The sequence below is a fragment of the Leucopleurus acutus genome, assembly GCF_964270905.1.
Source record: "Leucopleurus acutus genome assembly, chromosome: 19".
NCBI classification, from domain to species: Eukaryota; Metazoa; Chordata; class Mammalia; order Artiodactyla; family Delphinidae; genus Leucopleurus; species Leucopleurus acutus.
In genome coordinates this window covers 54,013,224-54,040,300 of record NC_139161.1, presented here as the reverse complement: position 1 = coordinate 54,040,300, position 27,077 = coordinate 54,013,224, and the positions used below count along the sequence as shown (strand labels likewise).

At 45.8% G+C, this 27,077-nt stretch overlaps 1 protein-coding gene across 1 annotated transcript in view; it reads left to right on the top strand.

Moving 5' to 3' along the window:
- Positions 1 to 641: 641 nt before the first annotated feature.
- LOC309976156 (myosin-13-like) overlaps positions 642 to 27,077 on the top strand; it is a gene marked incomplete at its 5' end in the record, with an annotated part of 43,188 nt that continues 16,752 nt past the window's right edge. The window contains 20 exon segments of the mRNA XM_082861634.1: positions 642 to 845; positions 2,849 to 2,992; positions 3,078 to 3,168; positions 3,171 to 3,233; positions 5,042 to 5,069; positions 5,827 to 5,938; positions 6,972 to 7,064; positions 8,468 to 8,531; positions 8,623 to 8,721; positions 8,826 to 8,929; positions 11,626 to 11,764; positions 14,510 to 14,628; positions 15,339 to 15,488; positions 15,608 to 15,778; positions 17,716 to 18,025; positions 21,668 to 21,741; positions 21,837 to 21,915; positions 25,457 to 25,503; positions 25,507 to 25,613; positions 25,615 to 25,726. Of these exon segments, the coding sequence (XP_082717760.1) occupies positions 642 to 845; positions 2,849 to 2,992; positions 3,078 to 3,168; positions 3,171 to 3,233; positions 5,042 to 5,069; positions 5,827 to 5,938; positions 6,972 to 7,064; positions 8,468 to 8,531; positions 8,623 to 8,721; positions 8,826 to 8,929; positions 11,626 to 11,764; positions 14,510 to 14,628; positions 15,339 to 15,488; positions 15,608 to 15,778; positions 17,716 to 18,025; positions 21,668 to 21,741; positions 21,837 to 21,915; positions 25,457 to 25,503; positions 25,507 to 25,613; positions 25,615 to 25,726 (2,310 nt within the window).

Sequence of the window (27,077 nt, the reverse complement as noted above, 5' to 3'; positions counted from 1 at the left end):
TTGCTAGAAATGCATATTCTCAGGCAACATCCCATACCTACTGAATCAGAAGCTCTGGGGGTGAGGCCCAGAAACCTGTGTTTAAACAAGCTCTCCAGGTAATTCTGGTGCATATTAAAGTTTGGAACCATTGCACTAGGCCATAATGTCTCCTATCACCTTGTTGCCCGTAATTGGCTAAACAAGTGTGGCAGTACTTTATGTTCAAGTCATTACTTTTCACTGGGCTATCTGAACTTTCTACTAGGAATTATCAACATTCCAATAATTCTTTTCAGACACCCTTAAGATCTGGGAATGCCACGGAGATCATGAGGCTCAAATGTGATGTGTGATTAAGGAAGTATTTTCTGGGGCCTCGTTTATTAGGCTCAGCTTGGCTTCCTCTAATTGGTTTAGACTTCCAAACCTGGAGCTGGACTAAGAGATGTCCCCTCAAACCTTTTTCTTGGAGTAAAATATCCCCTTTAGCTCATCCCCACTTGCCCACTCTAGGCCCCTATACCAGGTCCTGGATTCCTCAGAACATAGGTTAATCCCAGGAACTTTTGAATGTGGCCCCCTGTCTGAATGGAAATAACAGGATGGAGCTCCCCAAAGCTCCAGACTCAGCAGCCCTGGTCTTCCCAGCCCCTGCAGTCATGAGCTCTGATGCGGAGATGGTCATTTTTGGAGAAGCAGCTCCCTACCCGCGGAAATCAGAGAAGGAGCGAATCGAGGCTCAAAATCGCCCATTTGATTCTAAGAAGGCTTGCTTTGCAGTGGAGGATAAGGAATTTTATGTGAAAGGTATGATCCAGAGCAAGGAAGATGACAAAGTCACAGTCAAGACCCTCGACGACCGGGTAAGTGTTGATCTCAGATGTCCTTGCTAACATGGGCATCCTCCTTTTCCTTTGGAGTAGAATAGTAGAAATTGCATGCTGGTCCACAGGAATCTGAAGATAGCACAAGCCTCACACTGATCTCCCCTGAGCGAAGCCGCAGGTAAAAACTGCCATGGCACGTACCTCTGCTCTGGCTCTTTCCTTTGAGGACTTGGGCTTTGAGAGTTTTTATGATGTTTGCTTTGGAGAAAGGGGAAGGTGGTGGTGGAAGCGTTTGGACTGCTTAAGGGAGAGACTGATACAGATTGCTGCTGGATGGGCGAATATACCGAATAGAACTCTCTAGGCTGCAGAGTGACTTACAGAGGGAGCTCCGGAGGCAATGCCTAATTTAATGCAGAGAATTACAGAGCACCATTCAGTTCAACACTTACTGGACACCCATCATGTCTAGGTCACCGTGTCTATCACTTTGCAAATGTGAGCACATCTCAGTCCTGCTTCCCCAAAGTTTATCATCTAGTGTAGGAATCAAGAGTACACGGTGGGTATGGGGACTTCCCTGGTGGCACAGAGGTTAAGAATCTGCCTGCCGATGCAGGGGACATGGGGTCAATCCCTGGGCCCAGAAGATCCCACATGCCGCGGAGCGACTAAGCCCGTGCGCCACAACTACTGAGCCTGCGCTCTAGAGCCTGTGCTCTGCAACAAGAGAAGCCATGACAATGAGGAGACCGCGCACCGCTCACCACAACTGGAGAAAAGCCCGTGTGCAGCAAGGAAGACCCAACGCAGCCAAAAATAAATAAATAAAATAATTTTTTAAAAAAAGAGTACATGGTGGGTATGAATCGCAGTTCACAAATTCAAGCATACGAGACAGATGATGATGATGATGATGATTGTTATTATTAAACTTAACCTCTGGTGTCAGCCTCTTTTCACAGGGCCGGAAATAAATTTTCTGGAGTTACTATTGGAGTCCCCTCCCCAGAGCCATGCCACGTTTTCAGTAATACCACATGGGGTGTCTCTGCCCCCCTAAAGGATGTGCTAAGAAACAAGCCCCAGTTTCTGAATCTTCAGGACACACAGATTCCATCTCCTTTATGCTATTTTGGGTGTCTCTCTCTCTCTAGTTTAGGGCAGTGGGGCAGAAGGACTTCCTTTCCTCAAGAGATTTGGTCCATATCAACAAATCTCCCTTTTATCTTTTCGGTAAAACCCTCAAAGCTCTTCTAAGGATTTGGGCTTTTGGAAAACAAACGCTAGAAAGGCTTACAGGCTCTCTTGCTTTTATGCCCCATTTTCTACCTTTCCTGAGTAATGGAGTGCCAGTTGTATGCTTAAAGGGAAGGGAAAGCAGAGAGGGGAAAATTAGGTAATAGTCTCAAAATACTGTTCAGCCATGGACCATGCTTCAAGTCCAAGTGTTTTAACTATGAGAGCAGCGGTGCAAGGATTTCTGGAAGCCTTGAAAGGACAGGGGAGAGCAGAAACAGGTCATGGAAGAGGTGGCACTTAAGAAGAGCTTTGCAGGTTGCTAGATGTAATTTCAATGTAGATATATTCCAGACAAAGGGACCCACATGAGCAGAGGTATTGAGGTGGAGATGCACAGAATACACTGGAAGAGTTTTTTCCAATATTCCAAGCTTGAGCTCATTGCAGCACTCATAGCAAATGGGGTAAACAGAGGCAAGCTGCCGCGGCCATGCTGAGTTCCACCGGCCACCCTGAGGCTGAAGGGCTCTCAACGTTGCACACCTCTAACCCGCTTCTGGCACACAGAATGGCACGCTGACGTGGGGGCATCAGACCAAAATTGGTTACACACTTTGACCAGACTTAGATTTATCAGGAACAGTTATTTACGGATCATCTCTGGGCACAGAAATGATCCATAGAGTTAGCCACAGTAATGGGGTAATCACACCACACTATCTCACCGTTTTCACCACACTGGTAGCTCACCACATCGGCTCTCCCACTCATCACGTGATTTTCCTCTCAATATCCAGACACTCACTCTGAACAGTGAACAGGTGTTCCCCATGAACCCTCCCAAATTTGACAAGATCGAGGACATGGCCATGATGACCCACCTGCACGAGCCAGCAGTGCTGTACAACCTCAAAGAGCGTTACGCAGCCTGGATGATCTACGTGAGCGCCCTTCAACCTCTCTTTATTCCATTCCCTTCTCTGAGTAAAATCAACATCCATAGGTTGAATTTTCTGATTTTCTCAGACCTACTCGGGCCTCTCCTGTGTCACCGTCAACCCCTACAAGCGGCTGCCGGTGTACAACCCCGAGGTGGTGACGGCCTACAGAGGCAAAAAGCGCAGGAGGCCCCGCCCCACCTCTTCTCCATCTCTGACAACACCTATCAGTTCATGCCGACTGGCGAGTCATTCCTTTAATGCATATTAAAAAGAATAGTTTTAGTGAAGCATTCAAGTCCTTTACCTGTACTGGTTCTTAGTTCATTACTCGAGCCCTTCACAGGCTTTGGTCATCCAAATGGTGCAATGACCAAAGTGACCTCAGGAGATGCAGAGGATGTCAGGATGGAAAGCCAGGGGCGCAGCATCTTCCATTACCAGTCACGGTTCTTGAAGCCACGCTAAGTACATGCTTCTCTGGGGGTGGACGTGGAGCACAAGGACATGCGCTGCCCCCACCTCCAAAGAAACCCCCAACATGAACACACTTGGAAGAGAGACTATATTAGTAGCCACTTAGGAATGCAAAGTTGGAGAAACGGGCACAGCAACTTCCCTTCGCCTGTTTTCTCAGGCTCCCTCTTTCTCCTCCTTAAATTCCCAGAATAGCAGATGAAATGGCAGAGATGTGGTAATACCGTCACCCTGTCATGCCTAACATCACTTCAGTCTGTTCAACTTTCACCTGATTTGACTTGGTGCAGAGAGAAGAAGTAGAAGGAAGCATCTGAGATCTGAAGATGCTTAAAAGTCATCCAGGACAATGTTGCCCAAACTTCAGCCATGCCAATTTCACATTCGCGATCCTGGCCATTTCTGCATATTTAAAATCTTTCCTTATAGTGACTGAAGTTCCGTCCATTTCAAAAAGGAAGAATAGGGACTTCCCTGGCGGTCCAATGGTTAAGACTCTGTGCTTCCACTGCAGGGGACACGGATTCGATACCTGGTCAGAGAACTAAGATCCCACATGCCACGCGGCGTGGCCAAAAATAAAAATAAAATAGGAACCGAACAAATCTGCCCTTTGATCCGGAGGAAAACTATTTTTTAAAAAAAAGGAAGAATAATATCACTATTAGTATTAGTTTCTTAGGACTGCCGTAACCAAGTACTACACACTGGGTGGCCTAAGCAACAGAAATGCATTGTGACATAGCTCTGGAGCCTGGGAGTCTGAGATCAAGGCGTCAGCAGGGTTGGTTCCTTCTGAGGGCCGAGGGGGAGAATGTGTTCCAGGCCACGCTCCCAGCTTCCAACGGTTTGCTGGCCAGCTTTGGCATCCCTTGGCTTATAGAATCATCACCTTGATCTGCAATTTCATCTTCACATTGTGTTCTCATCTGTCTCCAAATTTGTGTGTTTATAAGGACACCAGTCATATTGGATTAGGGGCCCACCTACCCCAGTATGACCTCATCTTAACTAATTACATCTGCCATGACCCTATTTCCAAATAAGGTCACATTTTGAGGTACTGGGGGTTAGTTAGGGCCTCAACATATTAATTTGTTGGGGGGAACACAATTCAACCTATAACACTCTTGTCAATGGAAAACCGCGGTCACTATCGACAAGTAGAAAGTAAAGATGACAGAAAAATGCAATGACAACAAACCAGTGTCCAGAAATTCTAATTAGAAGCTGTGGCTTCTTACAAGTTCTAAGTCTGAGACTTGCTTTCTTTGTTGAAAAGGGAGATAAGAAAGTGCTAGAGAGGAGGTAAAGATCTGTGAACATGAATAACTTTCACACTGTGGGACTCACCATTCACTTCCCATGCTGCCCACGTTACACATCCAGCATTTGGGAAATCTGCCCAAATTGTCTCAGAGAAGACTAGACATGACCAAATCATCACACCACTAAGTTAATGGCAAAGCCAGAACTAGAACTCATGGGCTCTGTCTACCCCCAATGTTGCCTGATTTGTATATCCTGCCTATATGTTGTTTATTTACTCCATCCTGCTTCCTTCTGCGTTTCTAGATCGAGACAACGAGTCCATCCTCGTCACGTGAGTAACCTGTGTTTTTGCCATGATGACTTGGAAGGGGCTGTCCATTCCTTCTGCTCTCCTTTATCTCACTTTTAAAAAAAAATTTATTTTATTGAAGTATAGTTGGTTTACAATGCTGTATTAGTTTCTGCTGTACAGCAAAGTGATTCAGTTATACATATATATTCCTTTTCATATTCTTTTCCATTACATTTTATCACAAGGTATTGAATATAGTTCCCTGTGCAATGCAGTAGGACCTTGGTGGTTATGCATTCTATATATAATAGTTTGCATCTACTAATCCCAAACTCTCAATCCATTTGTCCTCCATTCCCCCTTTCCTTGGTCCCCTTGGCAATTACAAGTCTGTTCTCTATGTCTGTGTATCTCACTTTATTTTATTTTACTTTATTTTATTTTATTTATTTTTGGGTGCGTCGGGTCTTAGTTGCAGCACTCGGGATCTTTTGTTGGGGCACGTGGGCTCTTCATTGTGGCGCACAGGCTTCTCTCTAGTTGTGGCGTGCGGGTTTCCTCTTCTCTAGTTGTGGCACGCAGGCTCCAGAGTGCGTGGGCTCTGTAGTTGTGGCACGTGGGCTCTAACTGAGGTGCGCAAGCTCAGTAGTTATGGCGTGCGGGCTTGGTTGCCCCACGGCATGTGGGATCTTAGTTCCCTGACCAGGGATCGAACCCACGTCCCTTGCATTGCAAGGCGGATTCTTTACCGCTGGACCACCAGGGAAGTCCTTCTCACTTACTTTTAAATCAAGAGCGGAAAATCCGGGGCTGGGAAGACAGTGAACACCCAGCGTGTCGTCCAGTACTTTGCAACAATTGCGGTCACTGGGGAGAAGAGGAAGGAGCAGCGGCCGGGCAAGATGCAGGTGAGCAGCTTCCTGCACCTGGAAGGCCTGCTGGAATAAGTATACCTTAACTCCCAGGTGAGCACCAAGTGTTTGCAGGGCTTTGTGCCCAGCAGAGATGCACAGCACGAGGTCCTGCCCCAGGGGGTGTTTACGGGGCAAGGCGGGAAATGGCTCCACCTTGTGGACTCAGGCTCTAGCACCAGCTCCATCAACAACAGCCGAGTGACCTTGAGCAACCCCACATCCTCCTTTGGAGAAGGAATGGTTTAGGCCAGTGGTTCTCAAGCTGGAGAGCACATCAGAATCACCAGGAGGGCTCGTTAACAACCGATTGCTGGTCCCCAGGCCCAGAATTTCTGACTGAAATTCCTATCTCACATTCAAAATCCTGGCATGTTGCATTTCTGTCGTGTTCCCATTGTTCATGCTGCCGGTCCAGGGATCACACTTCGAGAACCACTGGGCTGGACAGCTCTGACGTCAGAAAGGCAAGCACTCATGTGGGGAAGGGGGGGAAGGTGAAAGCTCTGCTTTCTATAAGTGCATTTCTACATAATAATTCTCACAAAATATTTTATGCAACTTAAAAATTTTTTTGAGAACCACTGTTTCTATCATGTGGGTCACTTTCATTGCTCACAGTCTATTTCTACTTCTGAACCCGAATATCTATATAAATGGGTCCTGGTGCATGCAGGAACAGAGGTCTATATTTTACAAACCCATGATTTATAATAAAATGTTATCAGAGTAAGAAAGGCCATCTGGGAGATTGAGATGTAGCAGGTAGTGCTCCAACCTGGAATCTGGTGTGGCCAGAAGCCACTTTGATGCTGTGCTAAGACCCCTTCTACGATGGGACCTTGAAGCCTCCTTGGGTGGGGTGGGGATGGGCCTGTGGGTACTCAGCACAACTGTACCTGCCACCAGCCTGAGCCGGGCGACATCTCTCCCTGGGCCCTTCCCAGAGCATCCACACTTTTGAGTCACTGGGAAGTTACTTCAGAAGACGTCCAAAGTCCTCTCTTTTCCTCTTCTCACTTATTATTAGGGAACCCTGGAAGACCAGATCATCCAGGCCAACCCCCTCCTGGAGGCCTTTAGAAAGGCCAAGACCGTGAGGAATGACAACTCCTCGAGATTCGTAAGACTCAATCCAATTGTCAATGACCCCCAGAAAGAAAACCCTCTCCTCCAATGCTGCATATGAAAAATGGCCACAAAAACTAGGACATACCTGGCCTTAGTCTACCCCCAAGTAGACTGACTATACCGGGATATTCTGATAACCCTTCAAAGAACATTTTGTCTTATTCCCAGCCGAAGGAAGATTTAGCTGTCCTTCCCTAACTAATCAGCATCGCCTCAGAGCATCCTGAAGGTACAATGATTCCAGATTCAAATTCCACAAGTACAAAATGACTTCTCTGTGCTAAAATTGGTCTCTTCAGGTGGAAGCATTTTAAAATACCTAAGTCCGTTGAACAGTATCCACTGACTTATTGGCCATGAAAACCATAGCGTGAAGTTAGTTAGCAGATCTGACCTCCAAGTCAGGAGGTGCTGGGAGGAGGGAAAACCTGGTGGAGGCAGCAGAGCTCAAAACTTGGGAAGAAGTTGATACTAGAGATATTGAAGGATACGTCCCATCCTTCAACGTTTCACTTAGGTTTAGCTCAACCAAAGAGGCATTTACTTCCGACACTGGCAAATAAACAAGTATCCAGTCTCCTATCTAATTTCACCGGCCAGTAGAGCAGGTACCCAGAGGCATTTCCATTCCGCAGCTAGAACTCCTGAAGAGCGAACACATAATTCACATAAACCTCCACTGGTCCTTCATTAATTCTCCTTAGGCTTCATTCAGAAAATACTGAGAAAACTACTGAGTACGTACTACATTCCAGGGTCTGCGGGTGAACAAGCAAGGCAATATTTTTGCCCTCAAATTGGCTCACAGAGTGGTAGCGACCAATTAAGCGGGTGATGTAAAAAGGGAGTATACACACGCACACATATACTATATATAATTTCACCTCTCACTCCCCGAGATTGGGGGAACCCAAGGGCTGAGTGGGTCTTTTGGGAGCCAGGAGGCCTGGCCTGGGAGCTAGGTTTGCATGTAGTAAGTAGTAAGGAAAACTGAGGCAAGAAATCTCAGAAGTAACATTCAGAGGCAAAAAAAAAGTCAGATAGTCCAACCAGGTTATCAGTTCAAAGGTGTTATAAAGAGTTTGAGCGGGATAAAGACCAAGGAGACAGTCAGGTGTGAGGTAGTCCCGAACAGAGACTTGAGAGGGAGCCTGCAGGCATCCTCAGAGCTGTAGGAACAGGGCCAGGTGCTTTGGGCAGAGCTACCTGAGTCTTAGCTGAGCCGGCGTGGGGACCAGATGCCAAGCAAACAGAGAGGAGGAAAGACCTCATGCTTCTGGCATCACCTCCTCCGTGACCCGACACATCCCACCCATCCTCAGTAGTACCTAACGGAAGCTGGCTACAGTACCATATAAAGAAAATAGCTGTGTTTTTCAATCTGTCTTTGGACGGGGGAAGCTCATTCGCATTCACTTTGGGGCCACAGGAAAGCTGGCGTCAGCAGACATTGAAACCTGTGAGTCCAAACACTCTATCTGGCACCTTGGACTTGGCCACAGAGGCATCTCCTGGGGACCCTAAAATCACATCGTTTTTTGTTACCTCAGATCTCTTAGAAAAATCCAGGGTGACATTTCAGTTATCCCGTGAGAGAAGCTATCATATTTTTTACCAAATCATGTCAAACAAGAAGCCGGAACTTATCGGTAAGTTCCTTGGTTATCATTCTCATCTTCCAAATCGATCACATTGGAAAAAAACGTAGAGTCAGTTGTACATAAGATGCTAAAGGGATCCTTCTGCTTCACAGACCTGCTTCTCATTTCAACCTACCCCTTTGATGTCCCCTTTGTGAGCCAAGGAGAGGTCACCGTGGCCACTGTTGACGACAGTGAGGAACTGTTGGCCACTGATGTATTTTGTGTGTTTATTTACTTAAGTAAGGAATTGTTGAATTTATGAACCGAGAGGTACCCATGATCTCAGGAGGCAGCTGGGATGCAGGGATGCTCAGCGATTAGACCCAAGAGCTCAGAGAATTAGTACAGATCACACCCCTCCCCCACTTGGTTCCATTTCAGAAGATTCCAGAAATGGGAATACAGAAAGTTCTCCAAAATAGGCCTTCAGTTCCACTCGCCAGCTTTTTAGAGTAAATGTTTGCATGGATAAGGCCTTTAAAGGTTTTGTTGGAAGGTTTCAGGGTGCAAAACCATCTACATGGCTATTAAGAAAATCTAGAAAATACAGGAAAGTCTAACGCAGGAGAAAAAGAGTCCCGCCCTGCAGCAGCCATTCCATTCCTCCGGCTACCTGCCACCTCGGGCTCACACACCTGTCAGGCCTCTGGCCTTTAGCTTTGGGGAGTATCTCCAGGGTCAATAACTATAATATTAACTAAGTGCATTGAGCACTTACGCGCGCTGGGAACTGAGCAAAGAGCTTTACCTCAACGAAACCTCCGGCATCAGCACCACTGTTACCCCCGTTTCATAAAGGTAGAAGCTGAGTCTTAGGAAAAAAACACACAATTTGCTCGAAGACAGTTTGTAAACGACAGTCGGAACCCAGATCTGCCCAACCCCAGAACTTGCATTTTTAACTAAAATACACCCATCTCAGTGCAATTAATCTCTACCCCTGCTGGCTCTGCCCTCACGGAAGCTCTAAAAGCTTTTGGAAAGCAGTCTCGCCCAACACCCCAGGGGCTCCTGCCCAGGGCCCAGCTCCCTGGCCTTCATTCTGTGACATTTCCAGGTGATGCTAATTGTTTTAAGGCAAGGAGAAAATGTTCATGGTCAAACAAACTTCATTTTACATTAGTCTGGCTATTATATATTCTTAACCAGCTTTCCCCAATCTTTACCAGCTGGGGAGGAGGGTTAGTGACGGATACAAGGCCTCCAGCCACCCTCCCCCACCCCCCGAAAGGCCCTCCTAAGGAATTCTCAAAGTCCCCAGAGTATCTCAGGTCCTCACCAGAGATCCCTGCCGTCAGGGCTTCTGTTGCTCCTTCCTCCCACGGAGCTTCTCCAGGGTGATGGTTTATGGCCAGATGGAGGGGGATTGTTGCCTCCAAGTGACTGCGTTCTCCAGAAGGCTCCCACGCAGTCGCGCTCTCACCTGCTTCCTTTCAGCACTTAGCGAAAGAAAGTTCTTTCTCTAGTTTCCCGCAGCCGCCCGTTCCTAGGACACAGATATGCATCAGCTGGGATGGGATACAATTCAGGGCCTCAGAATCTCTCCTCCTCTCTGTCAGCTCCTGGCGTGGACTCTCCCTCCTCCACAAGGGGGCGCCACCCCAAGAGTGCCTCACGCTTCAATACCACGATCTGTCCCACCAGCTTACCTGACACATCCAGACATGTTTCAACTCCACCCCTGGGCATTGCTTAGGCTTGGGCTGCAAACCCTGCTACACAATCATATGTATACCCCAGAGAAGGATTTTCCAGTTTAAAACCATTGTGGCAGAACAAAAGGTTATAAAATCAAATCAGCATCTGCTATAGGCTTTGAAGTGACCCAGCGCTGCTCCCATCCCCTTTTTATCACATCCTCCCTGCAGGGAGGTCCCTCAGAACCTCAGTTCTTCACCCAGAAATTTGGAAAAAATCTGCACACCTATAAGGTTCTCAACGGGACTTAATGAGATAACATAGGGATGGTGCTGTCGACTTAAAAAATATTCACAACCCAAAAGTTGAGAGTTATGTTTTATTTGGTGGGAATTTTTAGGACTTCCAAGCTCAGGAGGCAGCATCTCAAGTAACCCTGAGAGAAGTGCCCCGAGGAGGTGAGGGGGGAGCCAGGTTATACAGAAGTTTTGCCACAAAGGGCAGGTAGTCTGAACATCAAAAGGTTACTGTTAGTTAAAGAAAACCAGCAATCCCAAGTTAAGGAATTTAGCACTTTCCTATGTGTGGGAAGATGCAAGCATCTGAGCTCACCGAAATCACTCCTTCGATATGCACCTCAGCCATCTGGGGCCAGTATCCCGTGTTTTCACATCCTGAGTTTCCTCAGGGCTCACCGGGAGAGCGGCTGCCGTCTGATGGCTGCTAGGTGGCACAATCGTTGGAGGGCTGCAATCGCTGATGACTGTGACATCCTTTGTTTACTGATGTGGCAGGAAATATTCCATTTCTCAGGGCCTAGCCCCCTATCCAGCTCCTTTCTCATTTGAAAAATATCTTCCCTTCCAGTTCTAATAGTCTACGGCGCTATATTATCTCCATGCTGAACTACACTGTAATTCCTGGGTTGCAATGCAAAGTTCGCAAGCTCTGGTATGGGGCCCGTGAAAGTACATCCTCCCAGCATCACACAATGTTTCCCAGTGTTCTCATCCAGAAAACAGTGCCCACATCTATGCACAGTGGGAAAGGATTAAAATCAGATTATTCACATTTTCTTCCCATAATCTTCACCCACCCACACAAACATGTTCAATTAAGACACGGTTTTTAAGCCCTCACTTGTCATACCCCACCTGTCATCCACTTACTGGGGTAAATGCTGTCTCACGTGCTATACAAAATGCCGGGGAAAAGCAGCATTTGGGTCCCTGAGGCCTGCTGTGATGGCTGTCCTTTTTTTCTAACTCCCAGAATGACACTGACATCCTGGGCCTCAGCTCAGAGGAGGAAGTTGGGATCTACAAGCTCACAGGCGCCATGATGCACTACGGGAACATGAAATTCAAGCAGAAACAGCGGGAAGTGCAGGCAGAGCCAGATGGCACCGAAGGTACCACATCTGGGAACGGGACAGAGGTTTGCCTCTCCCCCTGCGTTCACGTGTGGACTGGGCCACAGGAGATAAACCTTGTGTTCATCTCAAGAGCTGCTCTTGGAAAACCATACAAACTGAATTTGGGTTGTCCAAAGCTTTTTGAACATGCGCTGGGGAAGTCCATTCACTTGGTCAAGGAATCATTTAGTGGAGACTCCTTCGCAAACAAGAGCATCAGCTCATAAGTGAATAATCTCTGTCCAGTATCTCTCACCGTCAGTTTACCTGTTATTTTAGGGTGGACATTTATGATGGTTGAGTGAATTTCACTTTCTTTCTGTGCTTACATATCATTATTAATATCCAGAATATTGTCCTACTCACTGAGCCTAAAATAAGAACCTTGGTTAGGCAGCCATTAATTCAGGTTAATAAATTAATTAACCTAAATTAACGAATTAATTAGCTGCCCATTTAGGTGGCAGATAAATTTCTCCCTCCTATCACTGTCTCTTCCGCCTCCTACATCTGTTGAACTGACCCTGAACCAAGGACTGGTGAACAAATCTTCCTCCCCATGACTCTCACCACCTGTCTCTGCCTTCATCCCAAAGAGGCCTGGAAACAGAGTAGAGGGTAGTGTAGGGGCTGACCGACGGCCAGACCCATCGCCATATACCCTGCATGCCGCATGCCTCTAGCACTTCATCTTACAAGCTCCCAGAGTCAAAGGCTGGTTCATCCCTAATAATTCTACCTTTTGATAACATCCCCACACTGCATGAAGCAGTGCGTCTGGCACCCCAGCTGATAAAAAGGAACGATAGCCATGAGTTAAAGGCCAGGAAAATATACACGACTTTATCACTGTCCATAAAGGCTCTCCTGATCAGCTTAGGTTTGTCCAGGATGGTCTCCCTTGTTATTAACTCAAAGTCAACTGATTAGTAACCTCATCCTGGGAGTGATATCTCATTACATTCACAGGTTCCACCCACACTCAAGTGAAGGGGATTATACAGGAAATGTACACCCACGGGTGCATCGTCCTCCCAATGGTGCACGGGAAGTAACAGGAGAAAAATTCAACGTGTTCAGAGCAGGGAGCCCTTCTGATTGGGGTAGTCAGGGAAGGCTTCCTGAGGGAGGTGGGGTCATTGACTTGGACTTTGAAAGATGGGTAGGATCCTAAAAGGTGGGGGGGCAGGCAGTCTAAGCAGAAGAAATGATGAGCAAGGGGGCTAAGGAAGGGATGTGATGGGGACAGAGAAGCAGAGAGTGGTCCACTTTGGCTATAGAAGACGATATGTGTAGTGGATTTGTAAGAGATGGGAGTTAAAAAGCGATTATTTTGGCCTCAGTTTGGAAAGGCCTTGACTGCCAGGATAAATGGTTTAGAATGTATGTGATAGACACCAGAAGCCGCTGACACTCCAAGCAGCAGCGGGGTATGTGTGACAGCCTGGAATCAATCCATCTGTAGTCATGCTCACCCAGAATGTGGAATGTAGGAAAAAAATGCCTCAGGCTCCTCAGCGCAGGTGGACCATATGGATACGTATCACGGCAAGGTCCCACACCCTCTTCCAGCCCTGGTCCCACACCCTCTTCCAGCCCTGGCAGCCACGTGTGCAGTGTTGAGAAGCAGAAAGAGCCTGGCAAAGGGGAAAACGGTGGCTGTAACCGGGGCCTGAGCTCCTCTGATGATGTTACCGACCCAAGTCAGTGTTTGCTGAGTGCTTACTGTATACCAGGACTGCTCCACAGCCACCCAGTAACATAAGTACTGTCACTGTCCCCCAGTTGACAGATGGCAAGACTGAGGCATAAAGGAGCAAAGCCTAAATTTGAACTTTACTATTCTACAGTCTAAATTTGAACTTTACTATTCTACAGTCTTAGAAACCATAGAGATGCAAGCTATTTTTAAGGTGAAATGAGCAGGACTTAGATGCCTCTCTCAACACTGCATGTCAGGGGTGAAAAAGAAGGATGGACCACCCCAAGCTTCCAAGTTTAAGCAACCAGAAGAATAATGGTAAATGGGCAAAGTAGGAAGAAGGGATGGTTTGAGCAAAGAGTGAAGCACACAACTGGTCTCTTACTAAGTCCTTCACAAACACTGCCCTGGATTTTTATTATCTTGGCTCCCGAACCAGCAATGAGGCGACGGTCCCAACCAAGGAGGAGCTATCCTTGGGAAGCAGCATTTCTTTACCTTTTCTATGAGCTCAATGCAGGCAGCCCAGTGCATCCCAAAGTCAACTGAACTCCTAGTGAACTATATGAAATTGCCCATATTCAACTGAGCTTGACCATCTCCAAATACTTGCAGGTGGGGTGAAGGTTTCGTACTTCTCTCTCAGCTATTAGCAGGGCACTTTGCAGAAATTAGGAAGGTGCTGAACTTATATTAACTGTCCAAATGGTACTTCCTTTACTCATATACCATGTTGCTGTATTATCAGACTCCAACAACACTACATAACAATATGTTTTTTAATGAAATTTAAATATCAGGAAGTCAAGATCAACCTATTTCTAAAGATTGTATCTAGAAGGCAAAGTGAAAGTTCTCGAAAACCCAGGACCCTGGATTATGGGGTCGAAATTCCATTAGTCAAGTCCAGGCCCGGGGCGTGTAGGAAAACATAAAAACATCCAAAAGGATTCTAGAAAATACTTCTAGGAGGACCCAGGGCCTAATTGGCTGTTTTAGCAGCTGCTGTCTGTGTGACACCATTTCTCCTCCTCCTTCAGGGGCTGACAAAGCTGGGTACCTGATGGGTCTGAATTCTGCAGAAATGCTGAAAGGCCTGTGCTGTCCAAGGGTGAAGGTTGGGAACGAATATGTCACTAAAGGGCAAAATGTCCAGCAGGTAATGGAGATGCTCTGAATCCGAATGACTCATGCATTTTGCTATTTTAACCACCAACCTAAAGTTCTTTCGGTTGCAGGAATCAGAAACACGTATGAAGCTGGCCTCACCATGAAGGGGGAATTCATTCTTAGGCCTCAGGGGTAACTCAAGGAGTGCCTTGGGTGCCATGAGGGTCTGCAGCCAGGAAGTGAAGAGCCCTCCAGAGCCAGGCAGCCTCTCTGGCAAGACAGCTCCAGGCTGTCTTCTCTCTCCTGCTCTGTTGTGTTCTCACTAGGTGGAGAACACCTAGTGTTCTAGGAACCTCTCCTGCCCGCGGCCACCCCAGAACTCCCAAGTTTACATCTCCGTGGTTCCAGCCTCACCCTGAGACTGAGACCAGCATCTTTTGATCCCAATTCCAAATTCTCAGGAGAGACACTCTGTTTAGCCCAACTTGGACCAAATGTCCACCTCTGGTTCAATTAGGTGTGGCCGGGGCTAGAGTCACGTGTTATAACCAAGGTTGGGAGAAAACGATCTTTGTAAATGGGATAGACCTCACGGAACGGAGCAGATGTCTCAAGATAGATGTAATATTAGACTGAAATATATGAAATTGCCAATCTCCAGCTGCTCTTGACTTTCAAGATGTGAACTTTGTCTGTTTCAACTTAATACAATCATAAAAACATTCATTTGAGGGTTGAGTGGATGTTCGTTTTTTCAAGGTGACCAATTCGGTGGGCGCTCTGGCCAAAGCCGTCTACGAGAAGATGTTCCTGTGGATGGTCACCCACATCAACCAGCAGCTGGACACCAAGCAACCCAGGCAGTACTTCACTGGGGTCTTGGACATCACTGGCTTTGAGATCTTTGACACGAGTTGTTTGCATCAATGACAAGCCCTCAAAGCACCCTTCCGCTTTGTGTCTGCTTTGCTGAGTCTCCACTGGATTTTCCAAACTCACTCCAACTCTTTGGTATTCGAAATACCCAGTTCAACAGCCTGGAGCAGCTGTGCATCAACGTCACCAACGAGAAGCTGCAGCAGTTCTTCAACCACCACATGTTCGTGCTGGAGCAGGAGGAGGACAAGAAGGAGGGCATCGAGTGGGAGTTCATCGACTTCGGGATGGACCTGGCCGCCTGCATGGAGCTCCTCGAGAAGGTAGAGAAACTCTGCTCTCCAGGGACAGCTCCGCCTTGGTCGGACGACCACCTCTTTGCTCTAACTCTTTTCTGCTAATGGATTGGCTCCCCTAAACCCACTCCCCCAGGCTCTGAGCCTTCAGGTAGCTGAATTCCCTGTGCAGAAAGGGTAAATGTTTGGAAAGCACACAGAATCTGTTCAGACACTTAAAGAGGTGTGTGGGTGATTAAGATTCCAGGGCTCAGTTACCCCTGAGAATGTGCATGGAGCCCAGGGGTGACTGGGCATTTCATACATACCTGACTTGTCCAAAGACCCCAGGAGGAGGACCATGGAGCAGTGGGCTTCCTGGAGGAATGTTACTATGAAAAAAGCAAGGGCTTCCCTGGTGGCGCAGTGGTTAAGAATCCACCTGCCAACGCAGGGGACACGGGCTCAAGCCCTGGTCCGGGAAGATCCCACATGCGGCGAAGCAACTAAGCCCGTGCGCCACAACTACTGAGCCTGCGCTCTAGAGCCCGTGTGTCACAACTACAGAAGCCCGCGTGCCTCGAGCCCATGCCCCACAACAAGAGAAGCCCACGCACGGCCACAAAGAGCAGCCCCCGCTCGCCGCAACTAGAGAAAGCCCATGCGCAGCAACGAAGACCCAACGCAGCCAAAAAAAAAAAGATGACATACATTTTTAAAAAGGAATTCCCATCACATTTTGAGCACTGGTCATGTTGGAAGCCTATCTTCCTAAGCTGGCTACTGAGAAACCCAGATTTTATTGCTTAAACTATTACTCATGTGATTTTATGTCTAAGTATCCAACTTTACATTTTTGGTAAATCTATTGCTAAAAGTGAGTAAGTTGGGGAAAACTCAGCTTTTTTCCTTCCTACGTAGGGAAAAACCCAGTTCTTTCCTACTGCGTGTTTCTTTCCTGTGAACTTCCTTTACCACTCACATAGACGCCTCGTTTTCGATACTTCTGGTCACCAAATGTGTGGAGGTTTTTCCTCACAACGACAAGCAATTCTCTGCAACACCAGCTGGGTGTCCTACAGTTTAAGTCAATTCGGACACTATCTACCCAGAGATGCCAAGTGCAAGCAGTAGGTCCCTGGTGCCCTACAACCTCTGACCTACTGGGCTACAAATCGAACGGTCCCACAACCCCGTCCTCAGGTTTAATGAATTTGCTAAAGGGGCTCACAGAATTCAGGAAAACGCTTACTCACGTTTACCAGTTTATTAAAGGATATGATAAAGGATACAGATGAACAGCCAGATGAAGAGATACAGGGGGCAAGGGAGGGTCCCAAGTGCAGGAGCTTCCATTCCCATCGGGCTGGCGTGTGTCACCCTATCGGTGTGTGGATGTGTTCTCCAACCCGGAAGCTCTCAGAACCACCTACGATTGGGATTTTATGGAGGCTTCCCATGTAGGCACGATCGATCATTAACTCCATTTCCAGCCCCTCTCCCCTCTCTGGAGGATGCGGGGAGAGGACTGAAAATCCCAAGCTTCTAATCATGGCTTGGTCTTTCTGGTGACCAGCCCCCATCCAGGAGCGCACCCAGAGTCACCTCAACAGAACAACAGATGCCCCTAGTACCCTTATCACTAAGGAAAATTACAAAGGCTTCAGAAGCTCTTTGCCAGGAAACAGGGACAGAGACCAATATATATATTTTCTATTACCTCACAATGAGCTACATTTATATACATGCAATTTCATTCCATGCTCTTTTGTTCAACAAATACTAAATTAGCACCTACCATATGTCGAGCACTGTTCTGTCATTGCACCAAACAGACCAACAGCCTTGTTCTCACAGTACTTACATCCCAGTGTTCCTAGTAACAGAGTGACAGCACCAAAGAAGTTGTCCTCGACTCCTACAGATGATGGAGTCATTGGGATGTACTAGTAAATGCTGAGGATAATCTGTTATCCTCCTTCCAGCCTATGGGCATCTTCTCCATCCTGGAAGAGGAGTGCATGTTCCCCAAGGCCACAGACACCTCCTTCAAGAACAAGCTGTATGACCAGCACTTGGGCAAGTCCAACAACTTCCAGAAGCCCAAGCCTGCCAAAGGCAAGGCTGAGGCCCACTTCTCCCTGATCCACTACGCAGGCACTGTGGACTACAACACTGCCGGGTGGCTGGACCAGAACAAGGAACCCCTGAACGAGACGGCGGTCGGCCTGTACCAGAAGTCTTCGCTGAAGCTGCTGTCCTTCCTTTTTTCCAACTATGCTGGTGCAGAAGCAGGTGAAATTTTTTTTTAATTCTCCCTGTGGAAACTCTGTGTAATTACTCATAACTCATGAAGAACCAGTAGCTGGACATGAGCTTCAGGTTGAGCTTGATTTATTTGTCTGTCTCTGATCTCTGTTTTTCTTTCTCCTACTTCTATTCTTCCTCTTCCTTAAGAGATCAAGCTCTAACCATATGACCCAAAACAACAAAAACACTGGGTATATATCCAAAATATATATATATATCTCTCCAAAAAAAACAAAACACTAATTGGAAAAGATACATGCACTCCAATATTCTGGGTATATATCCAAAAAAAACAAAAACACTAATTGGAAAAGATACATGCACTCCAATATTCATAGCAGCATTATTTACAATTGCCAAGGTATGGAAGCAACCTAAGTGTCCATCACCAGATAAATGGATAAAGAAGATGTGATATATATATATAAAATGGAATATTACTCAGCCATAGAAAAGAATGAAATTTTGCCATTTGCAGCAACATGGATGGACTTGGAGGGCATTATGCTAAGTGAAATAAGTCAGACAGAGAAAGATAAATACTCTGTGATATCACTTATATGTGGAATCTTAAAAGTATAACCAACTGGTGAATAAAACAAATAAGAAGCAGACTCACAGATACAGAGAACAAACTAGTGGTTACCAGTGGGAAGAGGGAAGGGGGAGGGGCAATACAAGGGTGGGAGGGAAAAAAGGTTATTATGAGATTATATGAAATCATGTTGTGAAACTTGTGAAAATTGTAAAGCACTGTAGAATTTAAAGAAATTTTCATTCAATAAAAAATAAATTAATGTTTTTAAGTCGAAAAAAAAATTTTTTAAAGAGATTAGGTTCTACGGGGGTGAACAGGGCCTCCCAGTGGACACAATAGCCAATACCACATTCTTTAATAGGTTTTTTTTTTACTGAGATATAATTCATATAGCATAAAATTCACCCTTTAAAAAATTCAGTGGTGGGACTTCCCTGGTGGCGCAGTGGTTAAGAATCCGCCTGCCAATGCAGGGAACACGGGTTTGAACCCTGGTCCGGGAAAATCCCACATGCCGCGGAGCAACTAAGCCCCTGCGCCACAGCTACTGAGCCTGCGCTCTAGAGCCCGTGCTCCGCAAGAAGAGAAGCCACCGCAATGAGAAGCCCACGCACCACCATGAAGAGTAGCCCCCGCTCACCACAGCTAGTGAAAGCCCGTGCACAGCAACGAAGACCCAACACAGCCAAAAATAAAATAAATAAATAAATTTATCAAAAAAAAAATTCAGCGGTTTTTGGTATATTTATGGGTTGTGCAACCATTACCACTACGTAATTGCAGAACATTTTCATCACACCAGTAACCCTTTAGCAGTCACTTTCCACCTGCCTCCTTCCCAGCTTGTGGCAGTTGCCAAACTACTTTCTGTCTCTACGAATTTGCCCATGCTGGATGTTTCATGTAAGTGGAATCATACACTGTATGGTCTTTTGTGTCTGGCTTCTTTCACTTAGCTTAACGTTCTTCAGGTGTCCACGTTGCGGCAAGTGTCAGCAATTCATTTCTTTTTATAGGTGAATAATATTCCACTGCGTGGATCTTAACACAGTTTTGTCTATCCACTCATCAGTTGAGGGACCTTTATGTTTTCCCTACTTTTGGGTACTATGAATAATGCTGCTATGAACTTTTTATAGAGGTTTCTATGTGGACATTGTTAATGCTTTGGGGTACATACCTAGGGATGGAACGACTGAATCATATGGTAACTCTATGTTTAACTTTTGGAGGAACTTCCAGACCATTTTCCCAAATGGCTGCACAAGCCAGTATCACTTGTTCAGATTACCTATATATTTTTAAAGTAATTTCCAGAATAAGGTTTAAAAATTATGGACTATTTTAAATGCATTAATTTAACAAATTAATGCTTTTAATTCATGCAATATAATCATTCATTAGATAATTTTTTACAATTAATGTCTAGTGTATTGGGCAGTATAATATAAACATGGGCATAACTTTAAACTTGAATGATGAACACCATCGTCTTCAAATCTAATTAGGGCATCTCTATAACTGTATTGCATAACCTGACTTAGCAATGATGCCAGGACTCTAAACATAAGTTCCTGTGTAGGCATGAACCTGGGGAAGTGGCTCTCCTGCCTCTCCTCCCCCCCCAAACACATGGTCATGCTAGACCCTGGGGACAAAAGGGTGGAGTGAGAGGAGGGTGGGGGAAATGAGACATGAAATTTCCCCAAGGGCTGAATCTTGATTACATATCAGAAGATAAATCTGAAATTGAGCCATTCAGAAAAAGTAGACCCAATATCACTGATGCCTCATTAAGCTGGCTGTTCCTTCTAGACAAGAAAAAAACGGACTTGTAGAATATTCTGAGAAACTTCAGTTGTTATTACTTTCAGTTACTTCCTCATGAAGAGATAAACAGGGACTCAAGAATTTTTAAAAGGGACACTCATGAAAGAAACCACACTCACCAAGAGGAACATCTCAATCTTGCCAACTATTCAGTTGGATTTCATGTCTGATGTCTAAAGGAAAAGATTCTCCTTGGATACAGAGAGTCTAAATTATACTCCCAGTTAAATGCCACCCATATCCCACCCCACTCTGTTCCCACAGTGATAAAAATCAGTGTTCCCAAATCTGAGTAGTTTGGAGGAATTTTAAGAAGCAGAATACAGAAATGAACAAACCAAGAAACGCTCAGCTCTCCTATGTCAAAAGAAAACCAAACTCTCACTTCAGGGTTTGGAGGAAGTGGTCTAGAAAGGCCACCACTGACAAAACGGTGCACTGTTAGTGGAGATGTAAATTTGTGAAGCCACTACAGAAAACAGTATGGAGATTCCTTTAAAAATTAAAAATAGAACTACCATATGATCCAGCAACTCCACTTCTGGGTATATACCCAAAGGAAATGAAATGACTATCCCAAAGAGATACCCCCATGTGCATTGCAGCATTATTTAGAATAGCCAAGACATGGAAATGATCTAAGTGTCCATTGATGGATAAATGGATAAAGAAAAGGTCATATATAATGGAATATTATTCAGCCATAGAAAAGAATGAAATTTTGCCATTGGCAACAATGGACCTTGAGGGCATTATGCTATGTGAAATAGACACAGAAAGACAGATCCTGTATAATCTCATGTATATGTGGAATCTTAAAAAACCAAATTCATAGAAACAGAGATCAGATCTGTGGTTGCCAGAGGTGGCGGGTGAGAGGTGGGAGAACTGGGTGAAAGGGGTTAAAAGGTACAAATTTCCAGTTATGACATAAATAAGTTCTGTGATTGTAACGTACAGCATGGTAACTGTAGTTAATTACACTGTGCTGTATATTTGAAAGTTGCTAAGAGAGTAGAGCTTAAAAGCTCTCATCATAAGAAAAAAAACTGTAAGTGAAGGGATAGATGTTAAGTAGACTTAATGCTGTGATCATTCTGCAATATATACATATATCAAATCATTATGTTGTACACCTTAAACATATACAGTGTTCTATGTCAGTTACATCTCAATAAAACTGGTGGGGCAGGTGGGTAGGAAAGGCCACCACTATGTCCTCAGGACTCACCGGACACGCCCTCTGTGTCCGTCTCCAGGCGACGCCAGGGTGAGCGAGAAGGGCGGGAAGAGGAAGGGCTCCTCTTTCCAGACCATGTCCGCTGTGTTCAGGGTTTGTTTTTTGGCAACTTCCACATTCGGTTGTATTTCTGCCCAGTGCAACGGCGTTTGCTAAGGTAAATGTGCTTCTTCTGGTTTGTGTCCCAGGAAAATTTAAACAAATTGATGGCCAATTTAAGAAGCACCCGTCCTCACTTTGTGCGATGTCTGATTCCCCAGACTCCTGGTGAGTGAGAATCCCTCAGAGCAGGACTCCCTGAAATGTATGCAAAGTTCTGTGGGTGTGGGTATGGGTGCACACGTGTCTGTGTGCACGCGCGTGTGCGTTTCCCTGGGGACAGGATCATGATAGCCTTTATCACTTCTCAGTCTATGAAACAGGGCTGCCAGATTTAGCAAATTAAAACCACGAGACGCCCCATTAAATTCGAATTTCAGATGAGACAATGAAAAATTTCTTAGTATAAATATGACCCGTGCAATATTTGGGATATACTGTTATATATGTTATATATAAATAACAGTATTTACTGTTTCTCTGAAATTCAAATGCAACTGGGCATCCTGGGCATATGTTATCTGGCATCCCTACTACGAAATTATATCCAAAATGTTATGTACCTATATAGGTACATTAAATCCATACCTTTCATAAGATTCTTAAAAACCTTTCCCCCCAAAGTGAAGAGCCACTATATTTGGCAAATAATCAGCTTAGGTGTTCTATAATAAAAACAGCATCAATAACAACTGTTTTCTGAGCCTAATGCAGTCCCATTATTATGTTATCTCTACTGTTTACAGCAGTTCACTGCAAGAAAAGCATAATCATCTCTATTTTATAAATGAGAAAACTGAGAGTCAGAGACCAGATATATAGACATAGAACACCATGTGGTACAGCAGACCTTTAACCATCAACAATCCTGGATGCACAGATATGGCGGAGTTTCAGGGCCATTTGTCACAAAGGAAAGAACAAACCATCACACAGACTGTGGCTACGAGGCAGCTCTCTCACCAGCCAAGCTGTTGAATCCCAAAGGCTGGGCTTCTGGCATCAAGGTCCTGCTTCAGCAATGTTACAGGAGAGCAGAGGAATTAGATGATCAAAGAAAAGATCCCAGCTCCACCTACTACTGCCCAAGGGACCACAGCTGAGTCCTTCAGCTTTCTGGTCTATAAAAGGAGGATTAAAATGGCATTTTCTTTAGGCATTTGCTTAGTTATTAATTCATTTATTTATTGAGTGAGCGCTTATAAAGTGTTGACTCATTTTGTAAATATTAACACATTTAACCCGCCTTAGAGGGCTGTTGTGAGGATTAAATAAGCCAGTACACGTAAAGCATTTGAAACAGGTCCCATTACAGGAACAAAACAATTGTAACTATGTATGTGGACGGGCGGAGGTTAACCAGACTTATTTTGGTGATCATCTCACAATATATACAAATATCGAATCAATACGTTGTACAGCTGAAACTAGTAAAATGTTACATGCCAATTACACCTCAATGTTTTTTAAATGCTGGTAGATAGCACTACAACAATAGTTGTAGGTGAATTTAAATAAACTCTGTCAGCTCATGATTAAAGAGGCAGACCAAAATATATAAGAGTGGGGGCTTCCCTGGTGGCGCAGTGGTTGAGAGTCCGCCTGCCAATGCAGGGGACACGGGTTCGTGCCCCGGTCCGGGAAGATCCCACATGCCGCCAAGCGGCATGGCCGCTGAGCCTGCGCGTCCGGAGCCTGTGCTCCGCAACGGGAGAGGCCACAACAGTGAGAGGCCCGCGTACCCAAAAAAAAAAAAAATTATGAAGAGGAGGTGACGCAGACCCTCACCTCCCCGCCCTCTTCCTTGGAGCTGACTATGGCTTCCTGCTCTTGTCTGGGGATATTAATTTACTCGGTCACCCCTTTAACCCACATTTACTGAGCTGCAGTTCTGCGCTGGGGCCTCTGCTTGGCACTGGGGATGCAGAAATGAGCCCTGGCCTCCAGGAACCCGTAGAGGAGCAGAAAGCAGACACGTGCGTGGCTAGCTTTAATGCCTATGGCAAGCGCAATGTCAATTATATTCGGGGCGGGGGGGACTCGTTGGGGTTGGCGTGAAGGGGTCAGCAAGAAAGAACTTTCTGAAGGAGGCTTTGCATGGCCTGAGAAAAGGTGGCCTGGGGGGAAGGAGACCGACAAGCAGGTCACATGCCTGGGGCGAGGCGTGGAGGTCCCCACATGCCACATTAAAGAGCCCAGGTTAAATCTTCTAGTTGATGAGAAGCCATGGAGGAGACGAGTGAGAGGATCAGGTTTATAGCTCAGAGCAGTCACTCTGGGGGACTTCCCTGGTGGTCCAGTGGTTAAGACTCCGCACTTCCACTGCAGGGACCATAGGTTCGATCCCTGGTCGGGGAACTAAGGTCCCGTGTGCTGCACGGCCAAACACACACACACACACACACACACACACACACACACACACACACACACACACTGAGAGGTTGCTCTGGCAGCTACAAGAAGAGCAGGCCTGAGAGCACAAGAGGGGCCAAGACCAGGCTGTAACAGAAGTCCAAATAAAAGATGACAAGGACCTGAATTAGGAAACAGATCATGGGGGAGAGGAGGGGAGGCACTGAAGAAAGCTTGAAGGGCCTTAGGCCTTCAGTAATTCAACAGGAGGAACAGCAGCTCTGATGGCTGGTCCTGTGTGGGAATGTCAGGGAGAGGGGAATTTGATGGAAGCACCTTGTCCCGATTCCCCAACATCCCATACAGCTCTACCGTTGTCATCGCCATAACACGCCACCATTACATATTAGTCAAGAATACCTCCCGGGCATCTGTCCCGGTGAAGGGAAAGGAAGCCAGCATGGAAACGAAAAAAATCTCAGAGAAGGGACCAGTTTAATGGAAAGAAAAGCAAGTTTTCAGGTTCACGTGAGTTCGATATGAAGCTGTGGAGGATGAAGATTAGGAAACAGTGTCTGTGTCACTGGGACGTAGGCTACAGTCTAAGTTCGGAAAAAAGATCAGTCCTAGAAAGGCAAGAGTCTGGGAGGTGACCAGTGGGCTGGAGACAGGTCCTAGGTGGACACCAACACTTCAGCAGGAAGCAGGAGCCCATATGGCAAAACACAGCGAAACAGGAAAACTGTCTTATCAGGGAATCAAGGGCAAAAGGATTGGGATTGACATATACACACTACTATATATTATAAAATAGATAACTAATAAGAACCTACTATATAGCATGGGGAACTCTACTCAGTACTCTGTAATGACCTATATGGGAAAAGAATCTAAAAAAGAGTGGATATATGTATATGCATAACTGATTCACTTTGCTATACAGCAGAAACTAACACAACATTGTAAATCAACTATATTCCAATAAAAATTCATAAAAAAAAAGGTGAGAGTTAACTCAAATGTGGGAGAAAGACCCAATAAAACAGGAATGAAAGAAGCTCATCACATTGTAATTGGAGGCCACTGACAACCTTATGCTGAGCATTTTCAGTAGGGTAGTGGGGGTGGAGGCCAGGTAGATGGGAGACCCTCAGTGGCCCTGGACCCTCGCTCACCTCCCAGATTTGCATGTGCTGTTTCCTCTGCTTTTCATTTGCAGAAGGGACTCTGGAGTCCATAGGATCTGCACAGCTTGGCTGTACCTCCTTCCCACCTGGACGGGAAAGGTGAAGGTCATGGGGCCTGGGGGGCAGGTGAGTGGAGACTGGGCCTTGCTATGGCCCATTAACCCCAGTCCTAACGATGCACAGGGACTCCATCTGCTGCATCCAGCACAACATCTGATCTTTTATGAACGTCAAGCACTGGCCCTGGATGAACCTGTTCTTCAAGATCAAGCCCCTGCTGAAGAGTGCAGAGGCCGAGAAGGAGATGGCCACCATGAAGGAAGAATCTGAGAGCCAACGAAGAACTGGCCACAGCTGAGGCTCATCGGAAGGAACTGCAGGAGAAAATGGTGTCCCTGTGGCAGGAAAATAATGACCTCCAGCTGCACGTCCAGTCTGTAAGGATCTCCCTGAGACCAGGAGGCCCCACCAGTGTCTATTCAAGAGACAGTAGTGCCACTCAGTGGGCCTACAGCGTATTGCATGACTACCCTGCCAGGGAAGGAGGCCAGCCCTCAGATCACCCTGGAAAACACATCTGCAAAGTGAATTTCTGCTCACTCTGATTTCTCCCTGTCTTCCATAGCGGAGCAAGATGTATTTTGCTGTGGGCATGAGGGGGATGTGTCTGTCATCAGAATAAAAAGCTGTCAGGAATGCACCAGGTCTTTTTAAAAACTGTAAATAAAAAGACATCACTGGAAGTTCCCTGGTTGCCTAGTGGTTAGGATTCCGGGCTTTCACTGCCGTGGCCTGGGTTCAATCACTGGTCAGGGAACTGCGATCCTGCAAGCCGCACAGCGCGGCAATAAATAAATAAATATTTAAAATTAAATCATTCAATTCAATGTAGAAAGAGTAACTTTCTATATGTGATTTTCAAGAAAATAATTATACTCTAAAAATGCTTTATATATACGTAATTCATAAATTACTGTTCATTTCCTTTACAACAAATATAAAATAAAATAAAAATGCTTTAAAGATATGCATTTTTTATCAAAGAAATAGGGAAAATGAAACCATACAACGAGTAGGTAACACTCTGGCAGCATAATGGTCTCTTTTCACAGAGTTAAGACATTTATCGTTTGCCCTTTTTAATAAACCCCCAACATTTTACTGCTCCCCTTTTCACTTTCCCAGTCAGTACATGCAGCTGTTAGGAACCCTTTCCCAAGCACAGCGGGCAGAACAAGTTTTGGAATCAGATCTCTTGGTTTACATCCCAGATCCCCCACTTGGGAGCTGTGTGATCTTCGGCAGGTGACATCCTTTTTGTGCCTCAGTTTTCTGTAAAATGGGCACAGCAAGAGTAGCCACCTCGCAGGGTTGTTGGGAAGATCAGGAGAGTTCGTGCTTGTACAATGCCAGCACACAGCCCACGTTCAACAAACACAGAGGCTATTCCCGCCAGACTCTTTTCATCCTTTACCTCGAAATGTGTGTCCAGTTCTTACAATACTCTGGTAGGAGAAGACACAGTCCCATTACGTTTAAGAGCATAATTAGCTAACCCTGGCCACTCCAAGAGACTCAATACAGAGTCTTCTGGGACACGTATGTATTAAGTGATGACACAATCACTCATTTTTGTCTATTTGGAGTTTTCAGTTCCGTGGCTTGAGGAGGCAGGGCTGAGGAGACACAGGGTGCACTTTTCTGTGGAGAGTCTAAAAAGGTAGTCATGGTTGGGAACTATTAGTTAGCTTGTGAAAGCACAGAGCAGATGAGTTGTTTTTCAACTCC